Raw genomic sequence first — 26,103 nt, 5'->3', positions numbered from 1 at the left:
TAAAAAAAAAAAAAAAAAAAAAAATCTCGTGTTTAACTTTAGGTTGTTTGGCAAGATCACCAGTTTTCAGAACTTTATTAGAAAATACTCAGTCTACTATTTACAATTAGTAAAATCCCCTCTCTCACAAATAATCTATTTTACAAATTGCACCTACTGACTATTTTGCAAATTTTAAGTAGTATAGTGACTCCTTTCCTAATTATTAAATTGGGTTCTTTGCAAACTCACCAACGTGTAACATTGTTGTTATATCAACATGTAGAGAGTTTTATCATATGCATCAAGGGTACTTTCAAACTTGGAAATAAACGCATATTCTCCTATTTCAGGTAAACACATATGTAGTTTTAATTTTAACATTTCTTCAATTCCTCTCTAACATTGTTATATCAAGAAATTGTTTTAATTTCTACCATAACTGAATTTAATTACACGCAATATCAGATCCCATTAAACTTTACACATACTCACAAACTAATTACATATTCATAGCCTCTTTCTTCTTCCTGTAACCTTTTTTCTAGATAACTATCTCAAGAATTTGTTTTTTTCTACCAAACCTTACTTTAGTGACAACATCAAATCACATTACATTATTTTGTTTGATAATGCGATTTTATCAATCTAATTAATTAGTTATGAAACATGTAAACCTAGCTCATAAGTCACTTAGATTACAACTGTAAAGAATAAATAAGAAAATTCACTAAAGCCAACCTACACTCAAGACAGCTGGCTTGAGTTTATAATATCAAATAAAATTCACTAATTAAAGAGATCTATAATCTCACATAAATGATATATAATGAATTTTATTAGTAACAAGAGCATTAATATTAATTTTGTCTTTCCTTCATTTGGTATTATATATCATTCAGACTGACAAGGCATCTACTGACTTGAAAAGCACCAAGGCTCAAAGATACATTAACAAAAGTGATAACAGATACATTCTTATAAGATGAGCTCGAAACCATCTCATGTATATACATCATCCTCTCATAACTTCCTAAAACACCGCTGCCTTTATATACACGTAACCTCTGTTGGAATAAGCTTGACGCACAAACAAGCTTAAGAAGATTTGAATTGGTGGTTTAGGAAGTTATGAGAAATAAGGAAATTGTCTTCCTAAAGAGTTTAGGAAAGTGAGTTGTGAGGTTCCTTATAAATAGAGTTGTCGGGTTATGACGTCCGAGGCGGTGACGGCTGCTACTCAACTCGGCGGCTAGGGTTTTTTTTTTCTTTTCTTGTTAGGGTTAGAGACTCATGCTGATAACGTGTTAACGAATAGATCTGAGGGGAAAGCTTGTCCCATTCATTAGACATACTAGAGTATATATAGGGGATACAACTTGGTGAACAAGCATTAGGTTTTAACCTAATGGACTTCTAATGGGCCTCTAATGGGCATCCACTAATCATACATAACATTCCCCCTTGGATGTCCATTGTAAATGCGCGTAAGATGCTGCCTCATTAAAAACCTTACCAGGAAAACTCAATGGAAAAAACCATGGTTAAGGGAAAAAGAGTGCAGCACGCATTTACTCCCCCTGATGAGTACATCCGTCAAGATCCTTAAGACAGTGTAGTCCAAGGAGACAAACTAATTTCTTGAATGTAGCAGTTGGAAGTGCCTTGGTGAATAAGTCTGCCAGATTATCACTCGATTGAATCTTCAGGACATTAACATCTCCATTCTTCTGGAGCTCATGTGTGAAAAAGAACTTTGGTAGGATGTGCTTCGTTCTATCGCTTTTAATGTATCCTTCCTTCAGTTGTGCGATGCAAGCAGCATTGTCTTCATACATAATTGTTGGAGCTTCTTTCCCTTCAAGGATCCCACAATCTCTCCGTATATGTTGAACGGCAGACCGTAACCATACACACTCGAGACTGGCTTCATGAATAGCTAGAATCTCTGCATGGTTAGAGGAAGTAGCTGTAATGGTTTGCTTCATAGATCTCCAGGAGATAGCTGTACCGCCACATGTGAAAACATATCCCGTCTGCGATCGAGCATTATGAGGATCAGATAAGTACCCTGCATCTGCAAACCAATCAAATCTCCTTTGGCTTGATTAGGGAAAAATAAACCCATGTCTTTCGTTCCTTTGAGGTAACGAAGTATATGTTTAATCCCATTCCAGTGCCTCTAAGTTGGGCATGAGCTAAATCTTGCCAATAAATTTACTGCAAAAGATATATCAGGTCTTGTATGACTAGCAAGATACATCAATGCCCCTATTGCACTTAAATATGGCACTTCTGGTCCAAGGATTTCTTCATTATCCTTCTGAGGGCCGAATGGGTCCTTCTCTACATCAAGTGACCTTACAACCATCGGACTACTCAATGGATGTGCTTGATCCATATAAAACCGTTTAAGCACTTTTTCTGTGTAAGTTTCTTGATGCACAAGGATTCCTTTCGCAAGGTGCTCTATCTGTAATCCTAGACAGAAACTCTTTTTTCCAAGATCTTTCATCTCAAATTCTTTCTTTAATTATTCCACTATATGGGAAATCTCTCAAGAAGTTCCAATGATATTCAAATCATCTACGTATACTGCAATTATAACAAATCCTTTATCAAATCTCTTAATAAATATACATGGGCTGATAGGGTCATTCTTATAACCTTCTCTTAGTAAATAACCACTCAAGCAGTTATACCACATACGCCCTGATTGTTTCAGCCCATGAAGAGATTTATTCAACTTTATGCAGTAATGTTCTTGAGAACTAGATTCTGCTGCCGGTGGCATTTCAAATCCTTCTTGGACTCTCATATAAATTTCATTGTCTAGGAGACCATACAAGTATGTTGTGACTACGTCCATCAAGCATAAGTCAAGCCCTTCCTTTACTGCCAGAGTAATTAGGAATCTAAAAGTAGTTGCATCCACCATAGGGGAGTATGTCTCCTCATAATCGATTCCACGTCTTTGTGAGAAACCTTGTGCAACTAACCGTGCTTTGTATCTCACAACTTCACAATTTTCATTTCTTTTCCGCACAAAGACCCATTTATGTCCCACCGGTTTAACACCATTAGGTTTACGGACTACCGGTCCAATCACTTCTCGTTTAGAGAGTGATTTCAATTCAGCGTCTATTGACTCTTTCCATTTTGGCCAATCATTTCGTAGTGTACACTCTACAATAGACTTTGGTTCATGATCCTCATTGTCATCAATAACATCAAGTGCTACATTGCATGCAAAATTATAATCGACGTCGATTTGCTTTCGGTTCCATGTTATCCCAGACATGACATGATTAATTGAGATCTCATCATTATCAGGTACCTGAATTTCCTTCCTTGTCATGTCTAATGTCTCTTCTAAGAATCCTTCAGAATTCTTTACATCCTCGGTAACATTATTGCCAATTTCTGCTCCTTTCCTTTTCCGAGGATGCTTATCTTTGGAACCAATTGGTCTACCACATTTTAAATGTGCCTTAGACTCAGTATCAGCTTGATTCAGTCCTTCTTGGACATCAATTCTAACTGGAGCATTAACAGCTGGAATATGTGACTTAGTCACTCTATTTGGGTCAGCGAAAGAGTCTGGCAACTGATTTGCTAAGCTATGTAAATGAATTATCTTTTAGACTTATGATTCACATTCTCTAGTCTGAGGATCATGATAAGATAATGATAATTCATTCCAACGAATTTCTTTTACCAGCTTATTAGTTTCTCCCCCCAATGTTGGATATACAGATTCATTGAAATGACAATCTGCAAAACGGGCCTTAAACAAATCAACCGTGGATGGCTCTAAATATTTGATTATCGATGGAGAGTCATATCCAACATATATCCCTAACCTCCTTTGAGGTCCCATCTTAGATCGTTGTGGTGGAGCAATTGGAACATATACAGCACAGCCAAAAACTTTAAGATGGGAAATATTTGGTTCATGACCCAAAAGCAACTGTGAGGGGGAGTATTTATGATTACTCGTTGGCCTGATGCGAATTAATTCTGCCGCATGCAAAATAGCATGTCCCCAAGCAGAAATTGGGAGTTTTGATTTCATGGGTAATGGTCTAGCAATCAATTGGAGGCGCTTGATCAATGATTCAGCTAAACCATTTTGTGTATGAACATGTGCTACAGGATGTTCAACATCTATCCCAATGGACATACAATAATCATTAAAAACATGCGACGTGAATTCGCCAGCATTATCAAGACAAATTGTCTATAAAGGAAAATCTGGAAAATGTGCTCTTGATCGAATGAATTGAGCAAGTAACCTCGCAAACGCCAAGTTGCGGGTTGATAACAAAGATACATATGACCATCTAGTCGATGCGTCAATTAGAACCATAAAATATTTAAAGGTTCCACACGGTGGGTGAATCGGCCAACAAATATTGCCTTGTATCCGTTCCAGAAAATTTATCGATTCAGAATTTATCTTGGCTGGTGAAGGCCTTATGATTAGCTTTCCTTGCGAACAGGCAGCACATGAGAAATCATTAGGGAGAACCCTCTGGTTCTGTATTGAATGTCCACACGAATTCATTATTATCTTTCGCATCATTACCGAACCGGGATGGTCTAACCGCTTGTGCCATACATTGAGACTTTCGGTAAACTTTTGGTTTACTATAGCATTTGCCTCAATTGTACTAATCTTAGTACAATACAAACCAGTAGAGAATGTGGGTAATTTCTCTACAATTTTCTTAGAGCCACGGGTAATGCTTATGATCTGAAGGTATTCATCATTTCCTTCATTCATAGTCTCAACATGATATCCATTTTTCCGGATATCATCAAAACTCAAGAGATTTCTCTTAGACTTGGGAGAGTATAACGCATCAACTATTTCAAGTTGCGTTCCCATAGTCAATAACACACATGCTCTTCCACAGCCTTCAATTATATTTGCATTACCCGAAATAGTGCTCACACTGGCCTCTTTCATAATAAGATGAGAAAAATATCTCTTATGCTTAAAAATGGTGTGGCTTGTTGCGCTATCCACCAAGCATATATCCTCATCATTCATCATTATTCAGAGACAAGATATGAGAAACGTGCGAGATCTGAAGAGACAAAACACGAGAGACGTCCGAGGCGGTGACGGCTGCTACTCAACTCGGCGGCTAGGGTTTTTTTCTTTTTTTTTCTTGTTAGGGTTAGAGACTCATGCTGATACGTGTTAAAGAATAGATCTGAGGGGAAAGCTTGTCCCATTCATTAGACATAATAGAGTATATATAGGGAATACAACTTGGTAAACAAGCATTAGATTTTAACCTAATGGACTTCTAATGAGCCTCTAATGGGCATCCACTAATCATACATAACAATTCTTGAATTCTAGAACCTCTTTTGTGGCACTATATATCTGACTGGCATTAAATCTCTAAGAAAGAATAAACACAAACCGAAGAAAATAAAACTACATGAAAACATGTGTTATTTTACGAATTCATCATTCATGAACATATCATGACTACATTTGATCAAATGGAGACTAATTATATATATATGCATATATATATATATATATATATATATCAACTCCAAAACCTACATTCATTAGACATATACTAACTTTGTAAACCGCCCAAATTATTATTATAAGATATAAATAGGTTCTTCATTAATTTGTGTGCATTATTAAAAAAATTCTTACCTTCATTGGTATAATTTTGACGGAGGTGGAGATGTGAAAACCGAAAAGTGGACACCGAGAGCGGTGAGGTCATGTGATACAGGAAAAGAGATAACAAGAGTAGCACGTGTGGCACATGAGAAGGAGAGAAGTTGCTGGACACGTGGGAGAAGTTTATTGGTTGAAAAGGTTTGTTAGATGGAGAAAGAGCTGAAGCGTATAAGGGAGAAGCGAAGAATATTTGCAGAACTAACCAGAAAAATATTGAAAGTGTAATCATCTTCTTCCCCAGTTCTTTATGTAATTCTTAGGGTTTGTTATTTCATTGTTGTTAGAGCTGATTCTACTTCTAAGCTCTATCACATGAAATTTTGGATTCTCGTTTCATGAACGACGATTCAATTTGGTGTTTGTAAATGGATTTTAATTGAGTTACAGTTTCTCTTTAACAAAGGTATCAGAGCTGTGTCATCCTCGGATTCATTTCAATGGCGGCGAAACAATATCAGACGGTGGTTCGTGAAGCTTTGACGGAGACTCGATCAGAATGGTTTGGATTGGTGTTTAGCAATACAGAAGAATCGATTGGAGCTCACAACGTCGGACGATTCTCACGGCTTGTAACTACAAATCCGATCAAGAATCATTAAACTAGCACTGCTGGACCTGGTACGTCATCGAACAATTATTTTGATGCTACACGTTTGGAGAAATTAGTCCCTCAGATTTAATGGTGATAGAATCAAGGATTGGCTATTCCAGATCAAACAGTTCTTCTTAATTGATAATACTCTGGATGAACTCAAAGCTACTCTTGCTTCAATGCATTTAGATGCTATGGCTGCTTCTTGTCACCAATCAATTTCACAATCAGTTGTTAGGTGTAATTGGGGGCTTTACAAAGTGTTGTTGCAAGGATACTATTATAAGCTTATGGATGCTATAGCAGAGCTGAAACAGTTGCAGGAAACAGAAGGAATTGAGGATTATCATGAAAAATTTGAGCGGATTAAGTCTCGTGTGAATCTCCCTGAAGTGTATTTGGTTAGTGTTTACTTGGAGGGACTGAGAACTGATACTCAAATGAACGTTAGGATGTTCCAACCTCAAACCATTCAACAATGTTTCTCGATTGGAAGATTATATGAGTTCGCTTATCCGACGAGAGTGATTAGCAGAAAAGGGGTTGATGATTATCAAATTAGAGTTCAGCCTTCAAATGTTTCAGGAAAAGCTGCAGAGACTTCTTTGATGGATTTTAACAATTGTTCAGGCGTTAGAAGGAGGAGTGAAAGTAGCATTCAGTATAAAGGGGTTTTATCATTCAAACCAGAGCTTGTTCATAAAAAAGGTTCTTGTTCCTACTTTGGAGAAACCTAAAGATGCTATAGCTCAGCCTCACAAAAAAGCTTGTGCTGAATCAGAAGAAGTTCAGGTGGAGAAGGTAGCCTCGGAAGAAACCGGAGTTATAGCTCATATTTCGGTTAATGCAATTTCAGGAGTCTATGACTACCAAACAATGAGAGTGAAGGGTTCTTATGGGAAGCAAGTATTGTATATACTCATTGATTCAAGTTCTACACATAACTTCATGGATCCTAAGGTAGCTGAGCAGTTTAACTGTGTTTTAAAACCTGAAAGTATGGCTCGAGTTTCAGTAATTGATGGGAGAATGTTGAAGGTTGATGCTAAAATTGATAAGTTTCAATGGAAATTTAGAGGTAAACAATTTCAGACTGATCTTATGGTAATTCCCTTAAGTGGGTGTGATATGGTATTAGGTAAGCAGTGGTTGGAGACATTGGGGCCAATAACTTGTGATTTTGAGATGTTAGTGATGCAGTTTCGTCTTGGACAGAAAAAGGTCCTTCTTCAGGGCATTCGACAAGGCTCTGTCAGAGATGTGAAGGCTGTAAAGCTTAATAAGCTTAATAAGCTGAAGGAGATTCAAGTTCAACCTTCGCATAAGAAGCAACCGGTTCAGCAAGAACCTTATGGTGTGAGTAAACTGTTGAAGCAACATGAAGCGAGTTATGCCCCAAAATTGATTGAAATGTTGCCTAATGATAGAAGTTCAGAATTGATATCACACGATGTTGTTGGTTCTTCAAGAGGACACATCACAAGTTTTGTCTTAGCAGTGGGTGATTGTGGGATGAGTGTTGGAAGTTTAAATTCAAGCTGGAAAACGAGGACACAAAGCAACAAAAAAATAAGGTGTTGTTTCAACATTCAACCAGTTCTTCTATTAGATTGCAGAGTATGGAAAAGCAAAACAAATGTCCCAAGTCTTGGATGTTCAAATTCAAGATGGATTCTAAGCTTGCAGAAACTAGTCACTTAAAGTGTCACAACGAATGTTGTCTTTGCACACAAATCGGAGGCATCAAGAAGCAGAGAAAACTTCTTCTGCTTTCTCTTTGTCCTAGTTTCGTATGGCGAGAAGTGATGGGTGTTCATGAAGTTCCTGCAGAAGAACTGTTATTAGTCTCTTTGGAAGCTAAACCTCAACCTGACCAAGCGATTTCTGTAGAAGAGCAAATGGTTCAGCAAGAGCCTTCTGTTGGTGGGAAGAAACTGTTGCTAACGTTGTGAAAGGATTTTGATTCGCCTATGGTCATTAAGGATCAGCAACCTGTTGTGGCAAAAGCTTTGAGTCTACTCTTCTATGATTTCTATTCGGTAATGGCTGACTTTTGAGAGAGGTCAACATGTGTCAAGCCTTATAAGTGGAAGCAATTATTATCTCCAAATTCTTGGATGTTTAAATATAAATTGGGAAGGGAGTGGAAGAAGAGATTGAACGTTTCGTTTCAATGTTCTATACTGATGATTACAGTTGGTTACAGATCAGACTTAGCGAGACTCTTCTGCTTTGTACAAGAGTTTCAAGCCGATAAACCTTGTGGTCAAAGTTTTCTAAAGAGGGAGGATTTGATACAGGAAAAGAGATAAGAAGAGTAGCATGTGTGGCACGTGAGAAGGATAGGAGTTGCTGGACATGTGGGAGAAGTTTATTGGTTGAAAAGGTTTGTTAGATGGAGAAAGAGCTGAAGCGTATAAGAGCATGTGCATCGCACCGTCCTTCGTCCGTCCTTCCTAATTAAAATGTCAAATTTAAATGTAAATCAATAAATTATCAAAGAAACGTATCTACAAGAGGGACGTATATTGCTCGGTCCTTCATAACACGTGGCCGCGTGTGAGAGGTTTGGGTAGGGTGAAGGAAAAAAAATCGAAGTATCGAGATCATTTGTTTTCTCTCCGACTCTCTCTCTTTACGCAGCTTCCTTCAATCATCACCATTTCCGTCGTGCTTCTCTCTCTCGTTCGTCTGCGAAGAAGAAGAATCTGACTCTGGTATAGTCCATATTTCTTCCCTTGATGATATATCTATTGTTTCCTTTTAATTTCGTTTTAGATAGGTGGCGGATTGTGTAGTTTCGATTTATTTTTGTTTTTCATCAGATTCGGATCGATTTCTCATTCTTGATAGTTGGGATCCGTGTGATTAGGATCGGAAAATTTTAGTTTAATTTCGTGTAATTTTAGATTTGATTTCGTAGAGTTGTAATTCTGTGAAAAAATAATCATTTACTTTGGGATAGTTTTGCCAATTTCATTTCGTGTTTCAATATCTGGATTTTGTAGATTAGGGTTCTTGCTGAGGTATGTTTCTTTGTTGCATCGTATAATCTGTATGTTATTTATAAGCTGTGTTGTGTAAATTTGTTTCTATTTCACAGAGTTGTTGTAAGGACATGAATCTCGCGGTGGCTAGTTTTAGTGGCAATTTGGGCGTCTTGTCGCAATGCAGCTCATGTTGTAGTCGTCTTAAGTTTCAGCCTTTTGTAGGAGCTACTTCGAGTCTCAATTTCGGGCAAACAGGAACATCTCGAAAGAAGAAGGATCTGAAGCTTGAAAGGTTTTCATATTGTTTTTATTCATCTTTGTCTTTTGTTAGTTAACCGGTGAGCACTACTATTGCTTCTTTGTCTACTTATTTTGGTTGCTTTTTGAACTTCAGAGTTTTCAGAAAGAGAGAGACTTCAGCTGATGATCCTACACCAATGCTCATAATAATCTTAAGAAACTATCAAAATAAGAATAAAATATTTGAAGGACCAAAAATTGTCCTTGACCGATGCACATGGTAAGGGAGGAGCGAAGGACATTTGCAGAACTAACCAAAAAAATATTGAAAGTATAATCATCTTCTTCCTCAATTCTCTCTGTAATTCTTAGGGTTTGTTATTTCATTGTTGTTAGAGCTGATTTTTCTTCTAAACTCTATCACATGAAATTTTGGATTCTCATTTCATGAACGAAGATTCAATTTGGTGTTTGTAATTGGATTTTAATTGAGTTACAGTTTCTCTTTAACATCCTGGACATCAGAGTTTCTTCCGTAAAAGCCGATGATCTTCGAGCTTTCTCCTCCTCCGAGAACGAAAAGTGTTTCATTTCGACTTCCATACTAGCGCGATGTACCTAACTTGCGCAAACAGAACTTGAGGGAGGTAATATGGCTCTCGTAGGTCCCCTCGACGGCTTCAATGTAGTTTTCATCATCGATCAGAAGCTATACAAAAGAAGCCGTATAATAAAATCTAGTTTGTGAGTTAAAATAATAAAGAATATTATAGTAGTCTTTTGGTTAGCAATTGGATCGAGTTGGTTTCATTGTGTCTTTGCTTACTTCGGTCTAGTGCAAAAGAGAGACTATATATATGGTTTAAAAGCTAACATCGCCGTCTTAAGTGTAGGTAGCATCATCTCCATGAGCAGCTCCGGCTACAACAACGTTGTCGTTCGTGTACTCAAATCTGACGAATACTACGCCCAAATGACTTCTTCCTATACTTATTTTCTTCACACTGTCGAAGAAGCCATCGTCCCACTCGTTTTCTCCAGCTCCATCGTTGGCTTTTGTTCCCTTGGGGAGTGCAAAGTATGATGACCCGACATGTTGGTTAACATCATCGTTAGGAACTGGGACCAAACTTAGAATATATGCATGATGACGAGTTTCATACCCAACCAAGTCCTTTATTTCAATTTCATGGAACTTATCTCCCTTTGCAATATAGATGCAAGTGTTAAGCTTCTCATTAAGGCTACACAGCACGAGACTGTGAATTTTCTCGTCCATGTAATAACTTGGTTTATAACCATACACTATTAAACTCGACCATGTAGGAACTGACACATTCATGAACTTCATCCACTCCACACCCTCCCCATCCCCATTTTTTATCTTTTTTTTTGTCACCCAAATCGCCATTTTCCTTGTCTCACAGTCTTGCTCTAAAAAGGAAAACCGATCTTCCTTAACAACCGCGAGAATTACAGTATCGCGTATATAATTTTTACCAGGTAAGGTACAATAAGGTTTGAGACTCTCTATCGAAAAATCAAAGCTTTCAATAAAATACTTAGGTTGTTAAGGGAGTTTTGATGTTCGAAACCGGGAATATCGGAGGGTATGTTATGCACTTTTATAGACGGATCGTCGAGATTAACTTCGACCGAACAAAACTTGGATCATTCAGAAAGCAAGACAAAGTGTGGACGGGCGCGAGCCAAATGTTTCTTGATGAACTTCTTGTCGCTCAAAAGACCGTGCCATCGTTTGCAAACAGATTTGAATCGACCGATAGGTTTTGGGGGAATGATAGAGAGTATCTCTTCCTCTACGTCTTGCGGAAGTTTCTCCGGTTGCATTATACTTTTTTACGGACAAAGTTTATGATATAAATTTTTTGATATCACAATAAAATTGTATATATAGACCTTAAAATAAATATTCTAATAGAAATAACAGTTTTTTTTTTTTACGACTAAACAAATTCATTGATATCATAACAAGTTTACAAAGTCATTACAGAAGCTTCGAAAGCTAATTATTACATAAGCAAAAATATGCGCCATATACTGAAGATGATAGAAACAAAGGAGTGAATTTGACGATGCTTCCTGTAAAGCCTTACTCGCTAACGAACTTTTTAAGTCGTTATTTTCCTCCTCTGTAATCGAACTTCTTATACGAAAGTTGTGCATGGCTAACTTTTCTTTGCAAAAACACCAAATTGCACATCGTATTACAAAACCCAATGCTTTAGATGATAGCCCTGAACAATCAACAATCTAATACCAATTAGTCCGTATCAGTGTCATTTTAAGAACCAGTGACTTTGCTTTCTCATGTAATGATCCATAATAAGCATCAATCCATCTTGAGCCTCGTCATTGACCCTAATCTTGCAAATTCTCGTAACGAAAATCCAAATTGCATACCCAAACCATAAGGTGGTGGGTAATGAAAATTGTTGACAACATGGCTTCCACCTCGCATGATATGCTCAAATTAAACCCTAGAGATACTCTCTCAAATTAAGAGATCACTACAGTACTTAGGGGTCGAATCCCACAAGGACTCAAGACTACACAATAAATTATAGAGTTTTATGATTACGCTAAACAAATTGATTTAAATAAGAAAAGCAATGCAAAATATTAAGATAAAACTGTTGTAAATTCAAGGGATTAAAAAGCTAGGTCTAGGGAATTTCTCAGGAAATTATAAAATATCAAATCAATAAATTAATTAGGATTCAAGCAATTAAAAATCAGATCTAGAACTCTAAACTCATTTGTAAAATAAATCAGTTCTCACTGCAAATATTATCTAAATTTAAAACCAGAAAATCCAAATCTCTTTGTAAAATTATAGGTTAAAAATCAGTTTTTAAAAACAGGTTTAGATAAGTTCACAAAATTACTAAATCAAATCTCTTTGTAAAAAGTAATTTTGCTCATCAAAAGGTTTTATCAGGAAAATCAATTATATTATCATATCAATTTATTTTCCTAGAGTATTAATTCTAGATGGCCAATCAAGGATTAATATGAAGAACAATTTATGATGAAGATCTAGAAAGATAATGAATCTTAAATAAACAGATCTAATAAATCATAAAATCCTTGTGAAAAACCCTGAACCTAACAAGCAAACTACTCAGACATATTCAATGAAGAACAAAACATAATTCTGAATAATAAGCAATTGAAATTAAAAGAGTAAAGAAAGGAGTTCATGAATTCTTCTCTCGAAAGAGTTCAGATCTCTCTCTCCCAAAAGCTCTCAAAATCTCACAGGGTTACAGAAAATAAAACTTGGTAGAATAAAACTTCCGGGTTTCCAAAACCTAATAATACTATTTATATGTTCAAAAAAACGTCAGGGACTAATGATGCAAATATGGAAAACTTTGGGGCAAATTTGTAAAATTTCCAAAACTTGCTTCTCTCTCGGCTAAACATGGTGTTGATCGATGCTAAGCCAGTGTCGATTGACACTCTCATCCTTCCTCGGCTCCAAGTTCTCTTCCTTAGCTGAATTTCTCTAAAATCCTTTCTAATTGCTCCATTTTGCTCCTTTCATGCCAAAATCCTAGAAAACTTGTTAAGACTCTAAAACATTCTACAAAACAAATCAAAAGACTCTAAAAGACTCCTAATATCATGGTTAAAAACCACAAAAACCATGATATATCATCGCACTTAAAGTAACTACTTGTGGTGTGTTTGATTCCACAACAGGAACAACAACATCATCACCAACAACCCACGAGTAGCGCATTTGAGAATCCATAGTTCGAATGTTCACTTGTATATAGTCCACTGGTGAAGCCCTAAGAAGATCATCCATTCCGAAATTGATTCCTTGATTTCCAATACGATCTCTGAGAATCTCAAATCCTTCAGGCAAAGTTGTTACTCCATGGATTCCGAGGTCAAAAACCAAAGTGAAACCTCCATACAATTGAGTAGGAGAACAGTCACCGGTTGCAAACTGGAAATTCCACCGGCAAAAGCCGGAAATAAACCTGCCAAACGGAAGGAAATAACGATTCAATTGAATCGACATCCAATGGACGCGAAGTTGAGAAGCAAACCAATTACAACAGAATCCAACCCATCCAACGCTTATCAAACTCGAATCCAAAATTCTCAATTAAAACTGGGTGTATTGAGACGCAACCCAAGTCTGAGATGGTGCCATATTTATCACCATCAAGATGCAATCGAAGAGAATTTGTGATTTTTATTTTGCCATTAAAATTACCTAAATCTAAAAAAAAAAATATTAGAAGCGAAGAGTAAATGACCGACCGACGCCAGATAAGCCGGCGCCGGCCGGAGACAGTGACAAAAAAAGAGGTTTCGCCGGAAGTGACTCTTGGAGAAATCGCCTTAGATGAGAGAGAAAAATCGTTTTGAGGTTTAGTTTTTTTCTTTGCTCTGTTTTTTTAGAAATAACAGTTATAAAGAAACATTAAAAAAAATGAATGTATATATGAGGAAAAACACACACACACAAAAAAACATCCTTCTCAGAAATAGATTACATTTGTAAACATTTATAATATGTTATGCATGTATCAAACCGTGGTAGACGGTTAAAGATCGTGGAGTTTAAATTGTATTCTCGAGTGTGTGTTGTAGATAATTTCAGTGGAAACTTCAAATGTACCACAAACTGATTACGGATATGAAATTAGGAAAGAATTAAAGTATTTTTCAAAAAACCTAAGAAATTGAGAATTCTTTGCGGAGTTGAACCCCTAAAAGGCTAAAACCTTGTTTTAAGCGGATTCGTGATAATGAATTGGCTGTTTTAAGGGTATGAGTTTGTAAATTATCCGTACACTCTTGACATATTTGATAGAATAATAACTTGAATTTTACTCTCTCTTTTCTTCATAGATAAAACAAAATTTGTTGTTGTTGATTATAGATAAAAAAAAATTTGTTGACTATATTTAAAAATAGTTATAGATATTAATATTGATTATGATACCAAATAACAACCGTAACTTTATAATAAAACTTAACAATACGTTCTAATTGTTATAGCCAGGAGGCAATGAAGTTTTTTGAGGCTATGAATTCAACTGGGTCGACAAAACCAAACTACATTATGACTTCTCGGTGTTCACTGTATGTTTTCTCTAGGAAACAATATAATATGCTTGCCTGCTTGATCTTCTTGGGAAGGCTGAGGCTGGAGGGTCAAGCTGTAAAATGAAATGGAGTGTGAACCAGATGCTGTGACAGAGACAACTCTGCTTGTTTGTAGGGTTCAAGGAAACAAGATGCAAGCGGAATATGATCTACATATATAACTCCTATGACTACACCTACAGTGATACTTTTGTTAGTTGCTAGATTCCCGAGGCTAAGGGAGATGTATGCGAAGAGAGATATTTTTTGTTGTTAATAATTATCCTTTTGTTATGTATGCAATGGGATTAATGCAATTATTAGCAACAAAAAATAACTCTCTCTTAGCATACATCTCCAAAAGCGATTAATGCATTTAAGCGTTTTTTTTTTGTTGATAACCAATTATTTAGAACAAAATATAGTACTATTTTATAAAAATAACACCCAAATCATGAAGTGCCTCTCTCACAATTGAAAGTTATAAAGGTTATAATGGTGACAAACAACTACATATTATCTAGGCTCATGACAAATGATATATCTAAACTATATACATGTAGTGAAAATAGACGAACTAATGTACTTATATTTTTATAATTATTTGAATTTTTATTTCCTATGTCCAGAAGAAGCCATGAGAACTGCAACCGCTGAAATAAACATAAACAACATACTGAAGAGAAGTAGATAAGTTTTTCGCGACGATCTTTTGTATTCTCCAAACAATACCACTCCCCAAAATGTACTCACAAGAGGAAGCGCCTGAGACACAAAAAAATATATGCAAAACATTCCAAAGTCAAAACCATACAAAAGATTGATTCTTAAGTTTGCTCAAAATATATTTTGGAAAACAAATTGTGATTTTTTGAACCTGAACGGAATCAGCAGCCGCGTATCCTGCGGCTTGACCGCCCATAAACTGAAGACCGTTTCCAAAACCGCAGAGTAAACCCGCCAAGAAGGCCCAGTAACGACCATTCCAGTCACTTAAGTAAGCTTTAAAAGAAGATTTTGGAAGACCAAGAACAGGGTAGTAGAGGAATCCAATGTTTAGAATCAATGCAATGATAAAGCAAGAAACAGAGAAGTAGAAGAATGCGGTGTAAACGAGTAGCTTTGGAACTCCTTGTTTCAGCTTGTGCCATTGATCATTTGTGGCTAAGTTAAATGCTGGAGAGAAGAGGGAGAAACAAAGACCTGCGAAGAAAGTAATCCCTAGCCCGATTATCTTATGTTTCCCGAACACCTGCCATTGCCATTTTTAAGAACAACAAATAATTTAACAAGTTCTTGAATTAATAGATATTAATTCTACCTTTATGGCTCTTTTGTTCTCAAGCTCTATAAGAAACCTTGCTGTCCCTTCTTTGGGTTTCTCCGATGTTCTTTTAGTAACATTAGTCTCTATTTCAGTAGATGGACCTGAAGCTCTGAAGAGACCAGAGTAGTGTATTAGTAACAAATCAGATTGTTTAGGACAATAAAAGTGAGAGAGATTGAATCTTGATTACTCTTGATTAGTCATTTCAAAGTGTCTTAGCTTGGCCTTGTTATCGCTTGCATTGGATCTATGAACTGCTGAACCAAGAAAAACTGCGATCAAGAAACATGCCACACCGGGGAAAAGGATTTCGGCTTTATTGATCTTATCATCCAAGAAATAGTTCAAGGTTGAGCCTGAAAGTTAGAAAACAAGAATTGTAAAGTAACCTAACCACTTTCAAACCGAGGTATGACTATGTATATGACTCCATGATCTAACCTATGACTACAGTTATGCTTGATGTAATGACTTCTGTAACCGATAGGCCTACTAAAGCCCAAGCATATTGAGTTGCTAGATTTCCGAGGCTAAGCACGATCCCACCCGCCATTGCGAACATAACAGATGGCCAATTATCCTACAAATGAAATTGTTTCTTTTTCAACAAGTTAAACACAACCCTCTCTCTCTATATGTATATATACAAATGATTAATGTATATACTTGAGCAAGCTGAGTGATGAAGTTGGGGCTATCGGGTTTTGTAGACCCGATTTGACCAAAAGTGAAAGCTATAATTATAGCAGCCAACAAATTAGTGATGGAGTAATCAAGATAAGTGTGTTGAGGAAGACGACCACGTCTCTCTAATAGTGTAAGAATTGCTGGCCAAGTCCCTAGAGATAGTAAGGCTAATATCATACAAGCTATGGCACCTCCTTTGCTCTCCACTAGATACATATTTAACGACCGATTAAAATGGATAAGCCCTGCAAGCAAAAATGATTGTTTAGGAAAAAGATCAAGCATATTGGTGCAAGAACAAGTAAGATGCTTGGAGAGTAACAAAATCATCCGATCCTTAAAACCAGATTAAGAATTTACATCAGACATTAATCACTGTTCCAAGGATTTAGGAAACTAAAATTAGATAAACTCTTGATTGTTTTGTCATGTTGATGGAATATTAATCCTCTGTTTTAAGTTCTTAATTTTAAGTGAAAATCCATTTATGAATTTGGAATTTTAGTGACATAAAAATAGGGAGCTCTGTCTCAAAAGATATATATATATATATATATATATATATGTTCATAAGCTTTTTCATCACAAGAAAAGTTAAGATTGTAATAGATAATTAGAACCGAACCATCCAAAATAGGTATATGGAAAAGTACACTACCTTTGCTAACTTCTGCAAGAACAGAGGATGATGTCCCTTCGCCAAATAATTTCAAGAAAAGTTTCCACCACATGCCAACAAGTGTTTAGATATTTTGTTCAGAGAATGTGAGGATACTGAACTTTTGACTCAGTTTGATGGAAAATTTAATGTGTAACTTTATAAAAGAATCAAATATATAACTATATAAAAATTCCATTCTTGTGGATACTTTTGACTTGTCTAAAACTTTCATTTATAATAATACAAGAGAAATTAATATTGTAGAACGACAAGTACCTAACTTTTCTCTCTTCTTTTATCAGGAAATTCATAACATAAACAAAGCATGTGATATATTTGTTACTTATTTCTAAATTGTTTTGAACATGCTCAAGTGTCTATAATAGAACTAACAAAAAGCTCATCATTATTTCCGGTGACCGGAGGATGCCATGAGAATCGCCACGGCCGCAACAAACATGATCAACATGCTAACCAAAACCGCATAGGTTCTCTTCGATGACTTACGATACAAAACTATACCCCAAAATGTGCTCACAAGAGGAAGTGCCTAAACCAAAAAAAAAAAAAAAAAACAGAGCTCATATACTCAAAACCAAAATGCAAACTTGAGATCAATCAATTGGAAAGAAACAAAAACTAACCTGAACGGAGTCTGCAGCCGCGTATCCAGCGGCTTGACCTCCCATGAACTGCAAACCGTTACCAAACCCACACAAGAATCCAGCGAAAACAGCCCAACCTCTACCTTTAGAGTTATTTACATACTTCTTAAGAGATGGCTTCGCTAAGCCTACCATAGGCCGGTAAAGAAAGATGAGGTTAAGAATCAAAGCGATGAGAAAACCCGCGACGGAGAAGTAGAAAAAGGCCGTGTAGACAACGAGCTTAGGTACGCCTTTTGGCAATGTGCTCCATTGATCGTTTGTTGCCAAATTGAATGCAGGAGAGAATAGAGAAAGGCAGATTCCCTCAAAGAGCGTTATGAATAGTCCGATCATTATGCTCTTTCCAAACACCTGCCAATGACTACGTTTTAAACACCACATAGTAATAATATACTCTCCTTTGCTATGTAATCATCTTTACAAAATTAAGTTTCGAACTTTGAGTTCGGGATTTCGGGTGTTTTTTTTTTCTCTTTGGTCATTGTAATAGAACCTTGATTGCCCTTTTGTTCTCTAGCTCTACAAAGAACCCTGCCGTCCCTGCTTTCGCCTTTCCCGCTTGTTTCTCTTGAGACTCGACATCAGTTTTATCTGTTCATTGTACCCAACATACAAGAAAACATCACAACTTTGATCAATACTCCTACTCCCTCCACTCCACCAAGAGTTCCTAATAAGTTTGCTTTGAAATTTGTATAGGTTTTACCTTTTTCAGGGTTGTCTTCACCATTTTTAATGGAAGAATAGAAATCTCTGAAAAAAGATAAAGATTTTTGTTAAAACAGAACATGTTTTTTTTTAACATGGAACAACAATGGAAAAAGACTTTAGTAAGATCGTACTGTGTCCCATCTTTATACTCGCTAGGTAAAGACTTGAGTTTCGCTTTAACATCTGCTGCATTAGAAGCATGAACCGCAGCACCGAGGAAAACAGCGATCAAGAAGCAACCTACACCAGGGAAAAGTATATCTGCTTTGTTTATCTTGTCGTCCAAGAAATAGTTCAACGTTGTACCTATAAAACTCAACCGTGCCACGCAAGAAAACAGAGAAACATAGGTGATTGACTCATCACAAAACGATAAAACGTTTAGATTTCATAAATAAGACATATTAAGAAGATTAGTGAAAGAGGAAGCATACCAATGACGACGGTGATGCTTGCGGTTATAACTTCAGTAACCGATAAACCAACAAACGCAAAAGCGTATTGAGTCGCTAAATTCCCAACGCTAAGAAGCACACCGCCTGCGACTGCAAGCAATACTGACGGCCAATTATCCTGTAAATTCCTCATATTACCAATCAAATTTATATTAACTTTTATATCAAGAATATCAAGAAGTAGAAGGGACCATACCTGAGGGAGCTGAGTGGTAAAGTCAGGTGTACGAAACGTGCTTTTCCCATTCTCACCGAGCGAAAAAGTGATCACGATTGCGGCCAAGAGATTAGCGGTTGTGAAATCAAGAAAAGTGTGTTGAGGAAGACGACCTCTTCTCTCCAACAGAGTCAAAATCGCTGGCCAACTTCCCAAACAACACAACGAAAGTATCATACATCCTATAGCTCCTGCTTTGCTCTCCACCACATACATATCTTCTTCTTCTTCTTGAACACAGTAGTACTTTCATTTCTTGTAATATTTATGGACTTTGCCTCTTACCCGGTTAACCCCACCGCTTTGGAGGCCTTCCCGGTTTTCTAAACCGGATCTTCTTGGACAATGTTTGGCTAATATACTGCGCTTCCTCTCCCTGTGTCTGCATGTGTGTTGTGATGGTTGTGTGGAAAATTTTACATGTGTATATATCAAAGATAATGTCAATAAAGGATTTCAAGACACATCGGCAAGTTCTGCCTAATAAGACCAAAAAGAGCTCAGATATGTTCGGACCTTGAATCTCAAATTTACAGAGAATCTCTCAAGTCATTTTGGTATTTTGTGGAGCTTTGAATCTGATAAATGTGTAAAATATTACTCGAATTAGCTAGCTGTTTAGACCAAAAAAAACATGTCATTACGAGACTTGAGTTGCAACTAAAGGGATAGCCACAAGAGAAGCTAAGTTATGCAATAATAAGAAGAAGGTTTTGTTTTTAGGGATGGCACTGAAACATTTGTTCTATGTATCAGTGGCCATTTCCAAGCTTCCATCTTTGTCTTTTGCCGAATGATTGAGGAAGTTCCCAAGCAGCCTTTGATCCAACACCATGTTAGGTACCTGCACAGTTAAGAGATATACTTTCTTCAGAACAGCAAGAAACAGAGATAAAACATGAGAAATGCGACAAGTGTATTCAGAAATGAGAGAGGGTCGAGTCAAACCTTGTCCCCGAAGAATATTTTGGTGTTACGAGCAATGGCATCGATGAATTTGAGTTCGAGAAATTCAGGGGTGAGCTTCAACTTGTTTGCTTCAGCTTCTCTCAGTACACTAGGGACATTGTGATCAGAGCAAAAATGTCAACATTAGACCCATCTATTCTCTACATGTTCTTTGTTTGCTTGTTTAAATAAGAAAATAAATGGGACAGAAGACTGGCTATTACCGGTAGTAATCTGCATCTGCGAGACTCTTTTGACGGTCAAGATACATCTGATTCTCGATGTCTGCTTCTCTCCGTGAACTGTCTTTCTCAGTCAACTTTTGTTGCATCAGAATCTTGCTTACATTGGCGTTCTTCTCAGCTTCACTAATGGCCATTATCTTCTTTGTCTCTGCCTCTTTCTCAGCAACTCTTTGTTTCTCAATAGCAATCAAGACCTTCAAAATAATTGATTCCAAGTGTGTAAGCAATTTTAAAGAGTCCAGATCCCATTATATAACACAATCGAAGATATGAGCAAACCAGTGCAGATTCAATTGCAAAGGTTCAAAATGAGTTTACCTTAGTGCGTTCCTCTTCCATCTGCTCAAAGTTTCGCCTTACACTCTCTGGAATTTTCGGCTTTGTGACACGGACACTAAGAATCTCAATTCCTGGAGCATAACGTGTACAATCAGCTTGGAGAGCATCTTTCATTCGTTCATCAATCTGAAACACATTGTGATAAGATTAATTAGCGAAACTCAACGTAACTTTTCCAGATATCAGACACAGTGTTAATATCAAAGGTATCTAATTTGAGAGAGGTTATGGCTTTCCAATATAGTCAAGCACCTGGTCAAAGATATCAATGTAGACTTGCTGAAGTGAATGAGAGCTGCAAAACTGGTTGATCTCATGATGAATCTTGTCATATATCCATGTGTTATCATAGTTCACACCATAGTTGAGCAAAGTGTCATAGACAAAATCCTTACGCAGTCGANTATTCTCTACATGTTCTTTGTTTGCTTGTTTAAATAAGAAAATAAATGGGACAGAAGACTGGCTATTACCGGTAGTAATCTGCATCTGCGAGACTCTTTTGACGGTCAAGATACATCTGATTCTCGATGTCTGCTTCTCTCCGTGAACTGTCTTTCTCAGTCAACTTTTGTTGCATCAGAATCTTGCTTACATTGGCGTTCTTCTCAGCTTCACTAATGGCCATTATCTTCTTTGTCTCTGCCTCTTTCTCAGCAACTCTTTGTTTCTCAATAGCAATCAAGACCTTCAAAATAATTGATTCCAAGTGTGTAAGCAATTTTAAAGAGTCCAGATCCCATTATATAACACAATCGAAGATATGAGCAAACCAGTGCAGATTCAATTGCAAAGGTTCAAAATGAGTTTACCTTAGTGCGTTCCTCTTCCATCTGCTCAAAGTTTCGCCTTACACTCTCTGGAATTTTCGGCTTTGTGACACGGACACTAAGAATCTCAATTCCTGGAGCATAACGTGTACAATCAGCTTGGAGAGCATCTTTCATTCGTTCATCAATCTGAAACACATTGTGATAAGATTAATTAGCGAAACTCAACGTAACTTTTCCAGATATCAGACACAGTGTTAATATCAAAGGTATCTAATTTGAGAGAGGTTATGGCTTTCCAATATAGTCAAGCACCTGGTCAAAGATATCAATGTAGACTTGCTGAAGTGAATGAGAGCTGCAAAACTGGTTGATCTCATGATGAATCTTGTCATATATCCATGTGTTATCATAGTTCACACCATAGTTGAGCAAAGTGTCATAGACAAAATCCTTACGCAGTCGATTAACAACCTAATAAAGATCAATACATGTAATTAAGACCAAAAAATTTTAAGCAATGGTGATGCTAGCTGAAAGAGAAAGCTTTAAGTGTCTTACTTCTATCTTCTCAAAGGTAATCATGACACCTCCCTTGGTACCACATGGTATATCCTTCACCTAAAGACACAAAGAATCAATTAGTTCAAAAAGCTACAATCTAAACACATCCAAGCTTTTTAGGGTATAAGACTCACTTGATCTGTTTGTAGAGTAACTTGAACAGGCTCATAGTTGGTAATGAAAGGCAGCTTCAAGTGAAAACCTAAAGAACACAAAGTTAATTCCAACTAACAAAAGAATGAAACCGCGAGGGTCTCACAAAAACGGATTAAAAAAAAATAATCATAAGTACCTGGCTCTGTGATTATGTTTAGAAGAGCACCACCTCTCCAATACGCTCCAACGTGACCTTCAGGAACTTGATGCACCAACGATGACGGGAACATAACCTTATAATCCATTACATAAGCAACACCTTTAACAAAAACATGAGTAAGTTCACAGTCTACAGTCAAATTCGTAAGCAACCCAAAGCAAGATCATTGAAACATTTAAGTTGTCACTAAAACAGGTCCCAAAAAAGTGTACTTGTGACCTTACACTACACTAATCTAAAATCAAAAACGGAACAAGATAAAATCTAGGTCGAAGAGAAGAAGACAAAGTCATCAACTTTAAGTCAACTTCTGATACAAAGCTTACACATTTCGAAAAGGGTTGCCTCAGAATCGAAAGATGAAACATTTAAGAGAACCGATTCAAGTCTAGGATGCGTGATCGAAGCACTAAACACAGATCAAAAGAGTAAAAGAGGAGAGAAGATACCAAGGCGGCGATTGCAGCGAAAACACCGAACGCAATGAAAATAGAAGATACATCTCCACCAGGCTCTCCTCCGACCGGTGGTGCGCGAGGGATTTCAGTTCTCCGTTGCTGACCATCCATGGCGAAATTTTTTTGGGTTAACCGGGAAAAGTGTTTTTGTTCAGTGGAAATTGGAAAACTTGGAAAGTGGGTTTTTCCAAGATGAAGTCTTCTTCTTCCTATGAAGCGGTTTTTATAAGGTGTGGGAAGAAAGACCGTAACTCTGTGTATTTAATTGATATATAACCGTTGGATGGAGAAGAGTCAATCAATGATCCGGATCTTTTTAAATCATAGGGTAAAATCTGCATAATTCATTAAACTTTCATATATTAATTAATATCATATTCTAGACTCTTTACTTTTAATATCAAACTTACTCTAGTTAGGCATTTAAAAAAAAAGAAAAAAGGAAATTTATTAGTAAAAGTAAACCAATGTAAATTTGTTAATATATATATACGTAAATTAGGATTAAATATGATCAAACAAAAGCTTGTTTTTTTATATTAGTATCATAGTTTTATTTTATTAAGCAACTTAATAAGCTAACATTAAAAAAATTGGATGCAAAGACGACCATTTAGATGCATATAAATAAATATCTAGCAGCTTTAATTTTGTTTGAAATACTGTAATTTTAAAATGAAAATTTGGTTTAAGGTTTACATTCTTTTCCAAACTTTTTTTTTCAGACTTAAGATAGAAAGAAACAACACCATTGCACCAATAATAAGTTTGTTTCTAATGATTCAAATCTGCAATACAACACAAAAGGTGATCACTCTATTTAGAAAGGTCTTAATTATTTTCACGCGGTTTAAATTAAAAATATACTAATTCGACATTTAACCAAATATTTTCTTCTTTAGTTACCGTTTATTAAATTATGTTTTATGTTTATAGTGTCTCTTAAAGCAAAAATTCAAGAACACGTTATAATGAGATATTGTGATATTGCTGAGAAAAATAGTGTTAATATCTACTATATTATGATATCTTATACATATATGAAATATGATGATGAAGGTTATACTAGTTTACCAACCTCTTACCAAAAAAAAACTATATTGCTTATAAAGAAAGACGTATATACCTAATTTGTTTCAAATTTATATTTTATTTCATTATTAAGGTTTTTTTGAAATCTTATAACCAAATACTATATAGATTGTGTTAAGTCTTGTTACCAGAAAAACATAAATTACCTTTTCAGAAACTTAGATTTATGGTGTTTCTTGACTTACAATAATTTTGATATGCTTATTATGAATCTGCACCCTCTCCGTTGATAAAACTTTTCCTTTTAAAAGCTTAACGGTGAATCAGCGTAAATTTGTTAAAAAGTTTTTTTTTAAGTATTTAAGTATGAAATTTTAAATAGTGATAACAATATATGAGTTAAAACTTCTCTAGCTGATTATATATACTGGTAAAGTTCTTGAAAATAAAAAATTTCTACAATTAAATATTTGCACTGAATTTACAATTCAATTATAGTTTGAATATATAATTTCAAAAATATTGTGTTTTATGCTTTTTCATAATCAGATTTACCATGTATTCCTAAAATTGATCAAAAATACAAAACTATAAAAAATATACCATAAAATACCAAAAATAGAGTAGTTATAAAAAAATTATCATAACGACTAAATTCTTTGAAGATACATATGATTCTTAGAAGTTTATTGATTGAAATTGTGACAGTTTGGTCGGACCTTCTTCACCAAAACTATACGGGTCTCGACCTTGGTTTCTTTGAATTATTAATGGTCTTTTCTAACTCATTAGGCCATCTCCAATAGAAACACCAGTATTGGTGTCAAAACTCTCCAACTAAACGGTAGAATCAACGCCAATTATTGTTTTTCTTGTTTTATGAACAGTGTCACAATATCTTTTAGACCACTTCCTATATTGTTTGCACTCTATTTATGTTGATATGTTCTCTTTACTATGCATGTAAACACTTAGAGAAAGATTCCATTAAAGCATTTCTTACATACATGCATCAAATAAAAACAGCCTAAACAACAAAGCCCAACTCCCTAATTGGATGTCTGCCTCTCTAAGAACTTGCATTCACACGTGGCAAAATCTCATCCATACATCAAAAACGTCAGCCTCCCTTTCTTCATAATCACTACCTTTTTATAGAAACACAATGACGGAGAAACCGAGTGTGAGAGGGATTGAAATGAACAAACTCGAAGCACCATTATTTCCCGAAGGATCAAAGCCTCCGGTCGGACCAAACACTGGAGTTCCCGGAAACGTCTGTGTTCCTGTAGAAGTCCCGGTCGTCAGAGTTGTCCCTGCACTTCTGTGTAAGACAAAAACATTGTAATTTGTAACACACACCAAACTTTTTAAGTCACGTAATGTAAAAGACAACTAGACAAGTTTAACCAAACCATCTCTTCTACCAAATCTTGAAAAAGTTACAAGAAAAAAAAAGAACATTTATGATGTTTATTGGTCGATTTCAGCTGTTGAGAAATGAGAATGGTTGGTGCTAAAGTGTTCTTAATTATCAAGTGAAAAAAATAAAGAATCAAAAAAATTATTTTCCAATTTTAAGAGTTTAATAGAAGTTATTAGTAAAAAAAACATACCCAGGACTTGAAGGATAGATGCAACCAGTAACAACAGCTGTAAAAACAAATTAAAGAAACAGAGGAAATCATCAATATGTAATCTTTTTTACTTCACAAAACCAACAAAAATTGGGTAATATTTGGAAGATTAGTTATTATTACTTGAAGGAGGATTTGAGCTGGTGGTAGCACTTCCTGAGAAGTTACAGCTTCCAGGGATTTGACCGGATCTTTGGAAATAAGTATTAACCGCCCAATCACAATGACTCTTGACGGTGTTTGGTTGGTAACAAGGACCTTTGTCATGAATTGGAGTACAATCTTTCAAAACTCCACATGCATAGTCTATTGATGTTTGAAGATCTTTCTCTCCAACTCCATCTCTACATAGACAGTAAGTTGCACCTAGAAACAGATAAAGTGAAGGTTCAGTTTGAAAATCTCAAGAACAGAG

At 36.1% G+C, this 26,103-nt stretch overlaps 5 protein-coding genes and 1 long non-coding RNA gene across 9 annotated transcripts in view; 1 reads left to right on the top strand and 5 right to left on the bottom strand.

Moving 5' to 3' along the window:
- On the top strand, positions 5,826-9,650 carry LOC104779678. The gene is made up of 2 exons (XR_002037648.1): positions 5,826-9,007; positions 9,394-9,650. It is a non-coding gene; the product is annotated as an uncharacterized LOC104779678 (long non-coding RNA).
- On the bottom strand, positions 9,675-11,334 carry LOC104783497 (jacalin-related lectin 38-like). Its single transcript, XM_019244499.1, has one exon. The coding sequence runs from the start codon at positions 10,929-10,931 to the stop codon at positions 10,404-10,406; it is 528 nt and encodes a 175-aa protein (XP_019100044.1). The 5' UTR covers positions 10,932-11,334; the 3' UTR covers positions 9,675-10,403.
- On the bottom strand, positions 15,106-17,473 carry LOC104779674 (ureide permease 2). Its single transcript, XM_010504066.2, has 7 exons — positions 17,326-17,473; positions 16,647-16,912; positions 16,422-16,560; positions 16,171-16,336; positions 15,975-16,089; positions 15,531-15,905; positions 15,106-15,418 (listed from the first exon to the last, which is right to left on the bottom strand). The coding sequence occupies exons 1-7, from the start codon at positions 17,396-17,398 to the stop codon at positions 15,266-15,268; spliced, it is 1,287 nt and encodes a 428-aa protein (XP_010502368.1). The 5' UTR covers positions 17,399-17,473; the 3' UTR covers positions 15,106-15,265.
- Positions 17,602-19,739, bottom strand: LOC104779675 (ureide permease 4-like). Of its 3 annotated transcripts, none has more exons than XM_019244498.1 (7): positions 19,359-19,739; positions 19,142-19,280; positions 18,839-18,947; positions 18,703-18,749; positions 18,490-18,587; positions 17,973-18,347; positions 17,602-17,878 (listed from the first exon to the last, which is right to left on the bottom strand). In XM_019244498.1, the coding sequence occupies exons 1-7, from the start codon at positions 19,593-19,595 to the stop codon at positions 17,735-17,737; spliced, it is 1,149 nt and encodes a 382-aa protein (XP_019100043.1). In that variant the 5' UTR covers positions 19,596-19,739; the 3' UTR covers positions 17,602-17,734. The 3 variants fall into 3 exon arrangements, with proteins under 3 accessions (XP_019100043.1, XP_019100042.1, XP_019100041.1); XM_019244497.1 differs by having other exon boundaries at positions 18,839-19,013; positions 19,359-19,736; XM_019244496.1 differs by having other exon boundaries at positions 18,839-19,013; positions 19,142-19,739.
- On the bottom strand, positions 19,834-23,196 carry LOC104779676 (erlin-2-B-like). Its single transcript, XM_010504071.2, has 9 exons — positions 23,011-23,196; positions 22,538-22,634; positions 22,380-22,447; positions 22,243-22,302; positions 21,997-22,155; positions 21,724-21,870; positions 21,385-21,599; positions 20,328-20,436; positions 19,834-20,223 (listed from the first exon to the last, which is right to left on the bottom strand). Exons 1-9 carry the CDS (start codon positions 23,128-23,130, stop codon positions 20,125-20,127), a joined length of 1,074 nt encoding a protein of 357 aa, XP_010502373.1. The 5' UTR covers positions 23,131-23,196; the 3' UTR covers positions 19,834-20,124.
- Positions 24,998-26,103, bottom strand: part of LOC104779673 (PLASMODESMATA CALLOSE-BINDING PROTEIN 3) — a 1,922-nt gene continuing 816 nt past the window's right edge. For both annotated transcript variants that reach the window (XM_010504064.2, XM_010504063.2), the window contains 3 exons: positions 25,812-26,054; positions 25,668-25,704; positions 24,998-25,375 (listed from right to left, as the gene is read on the bottom strand). In XM_010504064.2, coding sequence (XP_010502366.1) covers positions 25,204-25,375; positions 25,668-25,704; positions 25,812-26,054 — 452 coding nt within the window. In that variant the 3' untranslated portion in view covers positions 24,998-25,203. The remainder of the gene's footprint in view (positions 25,376-25,667; positions 25,705-25,811; positions 26,055-26,103) is intronic.

The sequence above is a fragment of the Camelina sativa genome, chromosome 4, assembly GCF_000633955.1.
Source record: "Camelina sativa cultivar DH55 chromosome 4, Cs, whole genome shotgun sequence".
Classification (NCBI taxonomy): Eukaryota; Viridiplantae; Streptophyta; class Magnoliopsida; order Brassicales; family Brassicaceae; genus Camelina; species Camelina sativa.
The sequence above is the reverse complement of the archived record's forward strand: the minus strand, read 5'-3'. Positions and strand labels throughout refer to the sequence as shown.

Excerpts from the sequence above, each read along its gene's own strand:
- LOC104783497 (XM_019244499.1), bottom strand. The coding sequence starts at position 10,931 with ATGGCGATTTGGGTGACAAAAAAAAAGATAAAAAATGGGGATGGGGAG.
- LOC104779674 (XM_010504066.2), bottom strand. The coding sequence starts at position 17,398 with ATGTGGTGGAAACTTTTCTTGAAATTATTTGGCGAAGGGACATCATCC. Across the intron at positions 16,090-16,170 it reads TTTGAAATGACTAATCAAGA|AGCTTCAGGTCCATCTACTG; the intron begins GTAATCAAGATT and ends TGGTCTCTTCAG. Across the intron at positions 15,419-15,530 it reads CGGCTGCTGATTCCGTTCAG|GCGCTTCCTCTTGTGAGTAC; the intron begins GTTCAAAAAATC and ends TTTGTGTCTCAG.
- LOC104779675 (XM_019244496.1), bottom strand. The coding sequence starts at position 19,595 with ATGTATGTGGTGGAGAGCAAAGCAGGAGCTATAGGATGTATGATACTT. Across the intron at positions 19,014-19,141 it reads AAGCATCACCGTCGTCATTG|GTACAACGTTGAACTATTTC; the intron begins GTATGCTTCCTC and ends TGAGTTTTATAG. Across the intron at positions 17,879-17,972 it reads CGGCTGCAGACTCCGTTCAG|GCACTTCCTCTTGTGAGCAC; the intron begins GTTAGTTTTTGT and ends TTTTTGGTTTAG.
- LOC104779676 (XM_010504071.2), bottom strand. The coding sequence starts at position 23,130 with ATGGATGGTCAGCAACGGAGAACTGAAATCCCTCGCGCACCACCGGTC. Across the intron at positions 22,448-22,537 it reads AAACATAATCACAGAGCCAG|GTTTTCACTTGAAGCTGCCT; the intron begins GTACTTATGATT and ends TGTGTTCTTTAG. Across the intron at positions 20,224-20,327 it reads AAATATTCTTCGGGGACAAG|GTACCTAACATGGTGTTGGA; the intron begins GTTTGACTCGAC and ends TTAACTGTGCAG.